At 42.2% G+C, this 13,292-nt stretch overlaps 1 protein-coding gene across 2 annotated transcripts in view; it reads left to right on the top strand.

Moving 5' to 3' along the window:
• The window catches only part of vipr1b (vasoactive intestinal peptide receptor 1b), a 351,937-nt gene that overhangs the window by 199,979 nt on the left and 138,666 nt on the right, over nt 1–13,292 (top strand). For both annotated transcript variants that reach the window (XM_055928148.1, XM_055928149.1), the window contains exon 5: nt 7,260–7,357. In XM_055928148.1, coding sequence (XP_055784123.1) covers nt 7,260–7,357 — 98 coding nt within the window. The remainder of the gene's footprint in view (nt 1–7,259; nt 7,358–13,292) is intronic.

Genomic DNA, 13,292 nt, shown 5'->3' with positions numbered 1-13,292 from the left:
GTAACCTACAGTACCAGTCTATACATACCTGAGTAACCTAGAGTACAAGTCTATACATACCTGAGTAACCTACAGTACCAGTCTATACATACCTGAGTAACCTACAGTACCAGTCTATACATACCTGAGTAACCTAAAGTACCAGTCTATACATACCTGAGTAACCTACAGTACCAGTCTATACATACCTGAGTAACCTACAGTACCAGTCTATACATACCTGAGTAACCTACAGTACCAGTCTATACATACCTGAGTAACCTACAGTACCAGTCTATACATACCTGAGTAACCTACAGTACCAGTCTATGCATTCCTGAGTAACCTAGAGTACCAGTCTATACATACCTGAGTAACCTACAGTACCAGTCTATACATACCTGAGTAACCTACAGTACCAGTCTATACATACCTGAGTAACCTACATTACCAGTCTATACATACCTGAGTAACCTACATTACCAGTCTATACATACCTGAGTAACCTACAGTACCAGTCTATACATACCTGAGTAACCTAGAGTACCAGTCTATACATACCTGAGTAACCTAGAGTACCAGTCTATACATACCTGAGTAACCTAGAGTACCAGTCTATACATACCTGAGTAACCTACAGTACCAGTCTATACATACCTGAGTAACCTAGAGTACCCGTCTATACATACCTGAGTAACCTAGAGTACCATTCTATACATACCTGAGTAACCTAGAGTACCAGTCTATACATACCTGAGTAACCTACAGTACAAGTCTATACATACCTGAGTAACCTCCAGTACCAGTCTATACATACCTGAGTAACCTCCAGTACCAGTCTATACATACCTGAGTGACCTACAGTACCAGTCTATACATACCTGAGTAACCTCCAGTACCAGTCTATACATACCTGAGTAACCTAGAGTACCAGTCTATACATACCTGAGTAACCTAGAGTACAAGTCTATACATACCTGAGTAACCTACAGTACCAGTCTATACATACCTGAGTAACATACAGTACCCGTCTTTAGATACCTGAGTAACCTAGAGTACCAGTCTATACATACCTGAGTAACCTACAGTACCAGTCTATACATACCTGAGTAACCTACAGTACCAGTCTATACATACCTGAGTAACCTACAGTACCAGTCTATACATACCTGAGTAACCTAGAGTACCAGTCTATACATACCTGAGTAACCTACAGTACCAGTCTATACATACCTGAGTAACCTACAGTACCAGTCTATACATACCTGAGTAACCTACAGTACCAGTCTATACATACCTGAGTAACCTACAGTACCAGTCTATACATACCTGAGTAACCTACAGTACCAGTCTATACATACCTGAGTAACCTACAGTACCAGTCTATACATACCTGAGTAACCTACAGTACCAGTCTATACATACCTGAGTAACCTACAGTACCAGTCTATACATACCTGAGTAACCTACAGTACCAGTCTATACATACCTGAGTAACCTAGAGTACCAGTCTATACATACCTGAGTAACCTAGAGTACCAGTCTATACATACCTGAGTAACCCACCGTACCAGTCTATACATACCTGAGTAACCTAGAGTACCAGTCTATACATACCTGAGTAACCTACAGTACCAGTCTATACATACCTGAGTAACCTAGAGTACCAGTCTATACATACCTGAGTAACCTACAGTACCAGTCTATGCATTCCTGAGTAACCTAGAGTACCAGTCTATACATACCTGAGTAACCTACAGTACCAGTCTATACATACCTGAGTAACCTACAGTACCAGTCTATACATACCTGAGTAACCTACAGTACCAGTCTATACATACCTGAGTAACCTACAGTACCAGTCTATACATACCTGAGTAACCTAGAGTACCAGTCTATACATACCTGAGTAACCTAGAGTACCAGTCTATACATACCTGAGTAACCTAGAGTACCAGTCTATACATACCTGAGTAACCTAGAGTACCAGTCTATACATACCTGAGTAATCTACAGTACCAGTCTATACATACCTGAGTAACCTAGAGTACCCGTCTATACATACCTGAGTAACCTAGAGTACCAGTCTATACATACCTGAGTAACCTAGAGTACCAGTCTATACATACCTGAGTAACCTACAGTACCAGTCTATACATACCTGAGTAACCTCCAGTACCAGTCTATACATACCTGAGTAACCTACAGTACCAGTCTATACATACCTGAGTGACCTACAGTACCAGTCTATACATACCTGAGTAACCTCCAGTACCAGTCTATACATACCTGAGTAACCTACAGTACCAGTCTATACATACCTGAGTAACCTAGAGTACCAGTCTATACATACCTGAGTAACCTACAGTACCAGTCTATACATACCTGAGTAACATACAGTACCCGTCTTTAGATACCTGAGTAACCTAGAGTACCAGTCTATACATACCTGAGTAACCTACAGTACCAGTCTATACATACCTGAGTAACCTACAGTACCAGTCTATACATACCTGAGTAACCTACAGTACCAGTCTATACATACCTGAGTAACCTAGAGTACCAGTCTATACATACCTGAGTAACCTACAGTACCAGTCTATACATACCTGAGTAACCTACAGTACCAGTCTATACATACCTGAGTAGCCTACAGTACCAGTCTATACATACCTGAGTAACCTACAGTACCAGTCTATACATACCTGAGTAACCTACAGTACCAGTCTATACATACCTGAGTAACCTACAGTACCAGTCTATACATACCTGAGTAACCTACAGTACCAGTCTATACATACCTGAGTAACCTACAGTACCAGTCTATACATACCTGAGTAACCTAGAGTACCAGTCTATACATACCTGAGTAACCTAGAGTACCAGTCTATACATACCTGAGTAACCCACCGTACCAGTCTAAACATACCTGAGTAACCTAGAGTACCAGTCTATACATACCTGAGTAACCTCCAGTACCAGTCTATACATACCTGAGTAACCTAGAGTACCAGTCTATACATACCTGAGTAACCCATAGTACCAGTCTATACATACCTGAGTAACCTCCAGTACCAGTCTATACATACCTGAGTAACCTAGAGTACCAGTCTATACATACCTGAGTAACCTACAGTACCAGTCTATGCATACCTGAGTAACCTAGAGTACCAGTCTATACATACCTGAGTAACCTAGAGTACCAGTCTATACATACCTGAGTAACCTACAGTACCAGTCTATACATACCTGAGTAACATACAGTACCCGTCTTTAGATACCTGAGTAACCTAGAGTACCAGTCTATACATACCTGAGTAACCTACAGTACCAGTCTATACATACCTGAGTAACCTACAGTACCAGTCTATACATACCTGAGTAACCTACAGTACCAGTCTATACATACCTGAGTAACCTAGAGTACCAGTCTATACATACCTGAGTAACCTACAGTACCAGTCTATACATACCTGAGTAACCTAGAGTACCAGTCTATACATACCTGAGTAACCTACAGTACCAGTCTATACATACCTGGGTAACCTAGAGTACCAGTCTATACATACCTGAGTAACCTAGAGTACCAGTCTATACATACCTGAGTAACCTAGAGTAGCAGTCTATACATACCTGAGTAACCTCCAGTACCAGTCTATACATACCTGAGTAACCTAGAGTACCAGTCTATACATACCTGAGTAACCTAGAGTACCAGTCTATACATACCTGAGTAACCTCCAGTACCAGTCTATACATACCTGAGTAACCTAGAGTACCAGTCTATACATACCTGAGTAACCTAGAGTACCAGTCTATACATACCTGAGTAACCTACAGTTACTCTGATAACAGATCATTCCAAGCGTATGTGAACGTTTGGCAGCTGCTTCTTTAACCCTGAACTTGGCAAAGTGCGAGTTTGAGAAGGCCACTGTTACCGATCTCGGTAAAGAGGTCGGACATGGACAGGTGAGCTCTTTTGATGCCAAGGTCTTGGCTATAACTGTATTCCCCGCACCTACCACCAGACGAGAGCTACGCCGCTTTTTAGGGATAGTTTAGGTTTAGGGATGGTTTAGGGATGGTTTAGGGATGGTTTAGGGATGGTTTAGGGATGGTTCAGGGATGGTTCAGGGATGGTTTAGGGATGGTTTAGGGATGGTTTAGGGATGGTTTAGGGATGGTTTAGGGATAGTTTAGGGATGGTTCAGGGATGGTTTAGGGATACTTTAGGGATACTTTAGGGATGGTTTAGGGATAGTTTAGGGATGGTTTAGGGATAGTTTAGGGATAGTTTAGGGATGGTTTAGGGATAGTTTAGGGATAGTTTAGGGATGGTTTAGGGATGGTTTAGGGATGATTGTCTACTACCATAGTTTCTGTAAAAACTTCTCTGCGGTAGTTGCTCCATTGACTGATTTGCTCAGTCCGGCAAGATCGTTTGAGCGGTCCCCTGATTGTAAGGTAGCTTTTGATACTGCTAAAGCACTCTTGTGTAATACCCCTGTACTTGCTGCTCCAGATTTTGAACAACCGTTTCAACTGGAGGTAGATGCTAGTGCCAGAGGTGTTGTTCTACTGCAGCAGGACAAGAGTGGAGTGGATCATCCCGTTTGTTATTTTTCACAGAAATTTAACAACTGTCAGGCTAACTGTGCAACCATCGAACAAGAAGCTCTGCTTTGTTGTTATCTCTACAATACTTTAAAGTATATATTGGTTCCAGTGCCCTACCAGTGATCGTATATACTGATCATAACCCCTTACTGTTTCTCCACTGGATGTACAACCAGAACCAGCGCCTTATGCGTTGGGCGCTTATTGTGCAGAATTATAACATGGAGATCCGCCATAAAAAGGGTTCTGATAAAGTAGTAGCAGATGCTTTGTCTCGTGTGTAAAAAAAAGAAGATGATTTTTGTATGTTTCGTAAGGTTACCTATGTTTGTTGGTCTTGTTGGTCTTCATACTTTGTAAATACTTTGGTAGCAATCCTTATAGGGTTGCTCTTTTAAGGGTCGGAGTGTTATCCAATCAGAAGACACCTGCTCCTTTTCCCTTACCCAATCACACCCCCTTTCACTTGGTTTAAAAACCCTGTCAGTTGTTTTCTCAATAGCTTATTATCTTTGTCACTCAATCTCTCTGAATCTCAATCTCTCTGAATCTCAATCTCTCTGAATCTCAATCTCTCTGAATCTCAATCTCTCTGAATCTCAATCTCTCTGAATCTCAATCTCTCTCTCTCTTTGGAATGAGCTCTCTTTTGTTTTTTGCTCCTACATGTCACATTTGGCCGGTATTATGTGAGTATGTCTTGTTATGGTGTTTCACTGTTTGTTTGATGGTGGAAAAGGGGGTACCAAGCCAAGTCGCCCATGGACATACACTCCCCGTAGGAATACTTTGTCTAAGAACACTAGTTAGAACTGGGTGGACCACCCGCTGTATTTTATTGGTTAGTTAGCAAACTGTATTGAAGTAGGCTAGTCTAGCTTAGGGGTGTTTTTGGGATATATATTATTGGGTCCAGCTCAGCCCCTTTTCCGACCCCTTTACCGTCTGTTTACCAAATAAACCTATAGTGTTTGACGGTAGATTTAGGTTGTCGGTGGTTTTTGTTCTCACTGTTCCTTTTCACTGTTATAATTTGCATGAGTTATGTCACGGGTCTCATTTCTATCCCCCCTAGACTGCAGGACCAAACGGATTCGGAACAGACACATTTAATCTGTTTTTGGTTTGGGTTCCACGAAGGAGGAGGTGTTCAGTCCCAGGGTCCTTACCCTAGTGATGTGATTGGTGGGAAGCTTAAATGTAGTCAATGAAAATGCAATCATAATGGCTCGCATTCGGCGACAGCCCTAGTTCTCATTGACTCAGGAGTGTATCTCTTTTGCCTGTATGACTAAACACTAAACACGCTGTCCATCAACTCCTGGCTAAACACTCTGTCCATCAACTCCTGGCTAAACACTCTGTCCATCAACTCCTGGCTAAACACTCTGTCCATCAACTCCTGGCTAAACACTCTGTCCATCAACTCCTGGCTAAACACTCTGTCCATCAACTCCTGGCTAAACACTCTGTCCATCAACTCCTGGCTAAACACTATGTCCATCAACTCCTGGCTAAACACTCTGTCCATCAACTCCTGGCTAAACACTCTGTCCATCAACTCCTGGCTAAACACTCTGTCCATCAACTCCTGGCTAAACACTCTGTCCATCAACTCCTGGCTAAACACTCTGTCCATCAACTCCTGGCTAAACACTCTGTCCATCAACTCCTGGCTAAACACTCTGTCCATCAACTCCTGGCTAAACACTCTGTCCATCAACTCCTGGCTAAACACTCTGTCCATCAACTCCTGGCTAAACACTCTGTCCATCAACTCCTGGCTAAACACTCTGTCCATCAACTCCTGGCTAAACACTCTGTCCATCAACTCCTGGCTAAACACTCTGTCCATCAACTCCTGGCTAAACACTCTGTCCATCAACTCCTGGCTAAACACTCTGTCCATCAACTCCTGGCTAAACACTCTGTCCAACTCCTGGCAAAACACTCTGTCCATCAACTCCTGGCTAAACACTCTGTCCATCAACTCCTGGCTAAACACTCTGTCCATCAACTCCTGGCTAAACACTCTGTCCATTAACTCCTGGCTAAACACTCTGTCCAACTCCTGGCTAAACACTCTGTCCAACTACTGGCTAAACACTCTGTCCATCAACTCCTGGCTAAACACTCTGTCCATCAACTCCTGGCTAAACACTTTGTCCATCAACTCCTGGCTAAACACTCTGTCCAACTCCTGGCTAAACACTCTGTCCATCAACTCCTGACTAAACACTCTGTCCATCAACTCCTGGCTAAACACTCTGTCCATCCACTCCTGGCTAAACACTCTGTCCATCAACTCCTGGCTAAACACTCTGTCCATCAACTCCTGGCTAAACACTCTGTCCATCAACTCCTGGCTAAACACTCTGTCCATCAACTCCTGGCTAAACACTCTGTCCAACTCCTGGCTAAACACTCTGTCCATCAACTCCTGGCTAAACACTCTGTCCATCAACTCCTGGTTAAACACTCTGTCCACCAACTCCTGGCTAAACACTCTGTCCAACAACTCCTGGCTAAACACTCTGTCATTGACAAAACACATATGTGCAATCCTTGGATTCTAGCGCAGCAGGAGCTCATGTATGTTGGAAATATGAATAATCCAAAGTGAATTATAAAATGAACTGTTGTTTGTTTGTGTTTCTCAGGGGAACTTCTTCTGGCAGGTGAAAATTGGCTACACTGTTGGACACAGCATCTCCCTGATCTCCCTCATCACATCGATAGTCATACTGAGTATCTTCAGGTAACTACCTACTATAGTCATACTGAGTATCTACAGGTGGTAACTACCTACTATAGTCATACTGAGTATCTTCAGGTAACTACCTACTATAGTCATACTGAGTATCTACAGGTAACTACCTACTATAGTCATACTGAGTATCTACAGGTAACTACCTACTATAGTCATACTGAGTATCTACAGGTAACTACCTACTATAGTCATACTGAGTATCTACAGGTAACTACCTACTATAGTCATACTGAGTATCTACAGGTGGTAACTACCTACTATAGTCATACTGAGTATCTTCAGGTAACTACCTACTATAGTCATACTGAGTATCTACAGGTGGTAACTACCTACTATAGTCATACTGAGTATCTACAGGTAACTACCTACTATAGTCATACTGAGTATCTACAGGTAACTACCTACTATAGTCATACTGAGTATCTACAGGTAACTACCTACTATAGTCATACTGAGTATCTACAGGTGGTAACTACCTACTATAGTCATACTGAGTATCTACAGGTAACTACCTACTATAGTCATACTGAGTATCTACAGGTGGTAACTACCTACTATAGTCATACTGAGTATCTACAGGTGGTAACTAACTACTATAGTCATACTGAGTATCTACAGGTAACTACCTACTATAGTCATACTGAGTATCTACAGGAAACTACCTACTATAGTCATACTGAGTATCTACAGGTGGTAACTACCTACTATAGTCATACTGAGTATCTACAGGTAACTACCTACTATAGTCATACTGAGTATCTACAGGTAACTACCTACTATAGTCATACTGAGTATCTACAGGTAACTACCTACTATAGTCATACTGAGTATCTACAGGTAACTACCTACTATAGTCATACTGAGTATCTACAGGTAACTACCTACTATAGTCATACTGAGTATCTACAGGTAACTACCTACTATAGTCATACTGAGTATCTACAGGTAACTACCTACTATAGTCATACTGAGTATCTACAGGTAACTACCTACTATAGTCATACTGAGTATCTACAGGTAACTACCTACTATAGTCATACTGAGTATCTACAGGTAACTACCTACTATAGTCATACTGAGTATCTACAGGTAACTACCTACTATAGTCATACTGAGTATCTACAGGTGGTAACTACCTACTATAGTCATACTGAGTATCTACAGGTAACTACCTACTATAGTCATACTGAGTATCTACAGGTGGTAACTACCTACTATAGTCATACTGAGTATCTACAGGTAACTACCTACTATAGTCATACTGAGTATCTACAGGTAACTACCTACTATAGTCATACTGAGTATCTACAGGTGGTAACTACCTACTATAGTCATACTGAGTATCTACAGGTAACTACCTACTATAGTCATACTGAGTATCTACAGGTAACTACCTACTATAGTCATTCTGAGTATCTTCAGGTAACTACCTACTATAGTCATACTGAGTATCTACAGGTGGTAACTACCTACTATAGTCATACTGAGTATCTACAGGTGGTAACTACCTACTATAGTCATACTGAGTATCTACAGGTGACTACCTACTATAGTCATACTGAGTATCTACAGGTGGTAACTAACTACTATAGTCATACTGAGTATCTACAGGTAACTACCTACTATAGTCATACTGAGTATCTACAGGTAACTACCTAAACAGGATAGATAATAGACAGTAGCAGCAGTATACTGCAGGTAGGGGTAAAGTGACTTGACAACAGGATAGATAATGATTAATCCTTAGTGGACAACGAGGAACTTTACTACTGTAGGTAGGGGTAAAGGATAGATAATAGACAGTAGTAGCAGTATACTGTAGGTAGGGGTAAAGGATAGATAATAGACAGTAACAGCAGTATACTGTAGGTAGGGGTAAAGGATAGATAATAGACAGTAACAGCAGTATACTGTAGGTAGGGGTAAAGGATAGATAATAGACAGTAACAGCAGTATACTGTAGGTAGGGGTAAAGGATAGATAATAGACAGTAACAGCAGTATACTGTAGGTAGGGGTAAAGGATAGATAATAGACAGTAACAGTAGTATACTGTAGGTAGGGGTAAAGGATAAATAATAGACAGTAACAGTAGTATACTGTAGGTAGGGGTAAAGGATAGATAATAGACAGTAACAGCAGTATACTGTAGGTAGGGGTAAAGGATAGATAATAGACAGTAGCAGCAGTATACTGTAGGTAAAGGATAGATAATAGACAGTAACAGCAGTATACTGTAGGTAGGGGTAAAGGATAGATAATAGACAGTAGCAGCAGTATACTGTAGGTAGGGGTAAAGGATAGATAATAGACAGTAACAGCAGTATACTGTAGGTAGGGGTAAAGGATATATAATAGACAGTAACAGCAGTATACTGTAGGTAGGGGTAAAGGATAGATAATAGACAGTAACAGCAGTATACTGTAGGTAGGGGTAAAGGATAGATAATAGACAGTAGCAGCAGTATACTGTAGGTAGGGGTAAAGGATAGATAATAGACAGTAACAGCAGTATACTGTAGGTAGGGGTAAAGGATAGATAATAGACAGTAACAGCAGTATACTGTAGGTAGGGGTAAAGTGACTAGACAACAGGATAGATAATGATTAATCCTTAGTGGACAACGAGGAACTTGAAGCTCTTGATCCGCTCCACTGCAGCCCCGTCGATGTGAATGGTGGCGTGCTCGGCCCTCCGTTTCCTGTAGTCCACAATCATCTCACGATCCGCTCCTTTGTCTTGCTGATGCCTGGCACCACACTGCCAGGTCTCTGACCTCCTCCCTATAGGCTGTCTCATCGTTGTCAGGTCTCTGACCTCCTCCCTATAGGCTGTCTCATCGTTGTCAGGTCTCTGACCTCCTCCCTATAGGCTGTCTCATCGTTGTCAGGTCTCTGACCTCCTCCCTATAGGCTGTCTCATCGTTGTCAGGTCTCTGACCTCCTCCCTATAGGCTGTCTCATCGTTGTCAGTGATCAGGCCTACCACCGTCATGTCGTCTGCAAACTTAATGATGGTTTAAGAGTCGTACTTGGCCACGCAGTTGTGGGTGAACAGGGAGTACAGGATGGGACTAAGCACGCACCCCTGAGGGGCCCCTGTGTTGAGGGCCAGCGTGGCGGATGTGTTGTTGCCTACCCTTACCACCTGGGGACGGCTCGTCAGGAAGTCCAGGATCCAGTTGCAGAGGGAGGTGTTTAGTCCCAGGGTCCTTAGTTTAGTGATGAGCTTTGAGGACACTATGATGTTGAACGCTGAGCTGTAGTCAATGAACAGCAGTCTCACATAGGTGTTCCTTTTGTCCAGGTGGGAAAGGGCAGTGTGGAGTGCAATAGAGATTGTGTCATCTGTGGATCTGTTGGGGCGGTATGTTAATTGGAGTGGGTCTAGGGTTTCTGGGATAATGGTGTTGATGTGAGCCATGACCAGCCTTTCAAAACATTTCATGGCTACAGATGTTTAGCCAGCAGCATACTACCCTGCATCCCACTGCTGGCTTGCCTCTGAAGCTAAGCAGGGTTGGTCCTGGTCAGTCCCTGGATGGGAGACCAGATGCTGCTGGAAGTTGTGTTGGAGGGCCAGTAGGAGGCACTATATTTCTTCGGGTCAAAATTAGGGATGTTACTCTGTGAACGGTGCCGCCTTTCAGATGGGACGTTAAACGGGTGTCATGTCTCGCTGTGGTCACTAAAGATCACATGGTATGTATTGTAGAGGTGTTAACCATGGTGTCCTGAATAAATTCCCAATCTGGCCCTCATACCATCATGGTCACCAGCTTCCAATTGACTCATGCAGGGTGTTAGAGGAAAGGCCTGTAGGAACACTAAGGTGTCTCCCTATATAGTGCACTACTGTTGACCAGGGCCCTATTCACTATGTAGTGCACTACTGTTGACCAGGGCCCTTTTCTCTATATAGTGCACTACTGTAGACCAGAGCCCTATTCCCTATATAGTGCAATACTTTAGACAAGGGACCTATTCCCTATATAGTGCACTAATGTTGACCAGGGCCCTATTCCCTATATAGTGCACTACTGTTGACCAGGGCCCTATTCCCTATATAGTGCACTACTGTTGACCAGGGCCCTATTCCCTATATAGTGCACTACTGTTGACCAGGGCCCTATTCCCTATTATAGTGCACTACTTTAGACCAGGGCCCTATTCCCTATGTAGTGCACTACTATAGACCAGAGCCCTATTCCCTATATAGTGCACTACTTTAGACCAGGACCCTATTCCCTATGTAGTGCACTACTTTAGACCAGAGAGCCCTATTCCCTATGTAGTGCACTACTTTAGACCAGAGCCCTATTCCCTATGTAGTGCACTACTTTAGACCAGGGCCTATAAGGAATAGGGTGCCATTTGGACACTCATTCATCATTAAATCAAATCAAATCATATTTTATTTGTCACACACACATGGATGTTATTGGTCACATGGTTAGCAGATGTTATTGGTCACATGGTTAGCAGATGTTATTGGTCACATGGTTAGCAGATGTTATTGGTCACATGGTTAGCAGATGTTAGTGGTCACATGGTTAGCAGATGTTATTGGTCACATGGTTAGCAGATGTTATTGGTCACATGGTTAGCAGATGTTATTGGTCACATGGTTAGCAGATGTTATTGGTCACATGGTTAGCAGATGCTATTGGTCACATGGTTAGCAGATGTTATTGGTCACATACACATGGTTAGCAGATGTTAATGGTCACATGGTTAGCAGATGTTATTGGTCACATGGTTAGCAGATGTTATTGGTCACATGGTTAGCAGATGTTATTGGTCACATGGTTAGCAGATGCTATTGTTCACATGGTTAGCAGATGTTATTGGTCACATGGTTAGCAGATGTTATTGGTCACATGGTTAGCAGATATTATTGGTCACATACACATGGTTAGCAGATGTTATTGGTCACATACACATGGTTAGCAGATGTTATTGGTCACATGGTTAGCAGATGTTATTGGTCACATGGTTAGCAGATGTTATTGGTCACATGGTTAGCAGATGTTAATGGTCACATGGTTAGCAGATGTTATTGGTCACATGGTTAGCAGATGTTATTGGTCACATGGTTAGCAGATGTTATTGGTCACATGGTTAGCAGATGTTATTGGTCACATGGTTAGCAGATGTTATTGGTCACATGGTTAGCAGATGCTATTGGTCACATACACATGGTTAGCAGATGTTATTGGTCACATGGTTAGCAGATGTTATTGGTCACATGGTTAGCAGATGTTATTGGTCACATGGTTAGCAGATGTTATTGGTCACATGGTTAGCAGATGTTATTGGTCACATGGTTAGCAGATGTTATTGGTCACATGGTTAGCAGATGTTATTGGTCACATGGTTAGCAGATGTTATTGGTCACATGGTTAGCAGATGTTATTGGTCACATGGTTAGCAGATGTTATTGGTCACATGGTTAGCAGATGTTAATGCGAGTGTAGCGGAATGCTTGTTCTTTCTAGTTCCGACAATGCAGTAATAACCAACGAGTAATCTAACCTAACAATTCCACAACTACTACCTTATACACACAAGTGTAAAGGGATCAAGAATTTGTACATAAAGATATATGAATGAGTGATGGTACAGAACGGCATAGGCAAGATGCAGTAGATGGTATAGAGTACAGTATACTCTAAATTACTAAGCAGCACTCTGCTTTGGGTCATCTGTGTTCCAGTCATTACACACTACAGACCTTCCGACTGTGAGATACTAAAGCTTCTGATGAAGCTGTTGGCTGAGAGCTCATTTATAAATCCACATGTTCCAGTATCTCAATGTGTTTTCGATTAAACCATGAGAAATCCTTTCCATTTTCATGGTGGTTAAATGCTTTGTTCTCCCTCCGTATCCCTCCACAGTGTCAGAGAACCAAAAGGTTTCAT

The sequence above is a fragment of the Salvelinus fontinalis genome, chromosome 7 (assembly GCF_029448725.1).
Source record: "Salvelinus fontinalis isolate EN_2023a chromosome 7, ASM2944872v1, whole genome shotgun sequence".
Classification (NCBI taxonomy): Eukaryota; Metazoa; Chordata; class Actinopteri; order Salmoniformes; family Salmonidae; genus Salvelinus; species Salvelinus fontinalis.
This window is presented reverse-complemented; position numbering and strand designations above follow the sequence as displayed.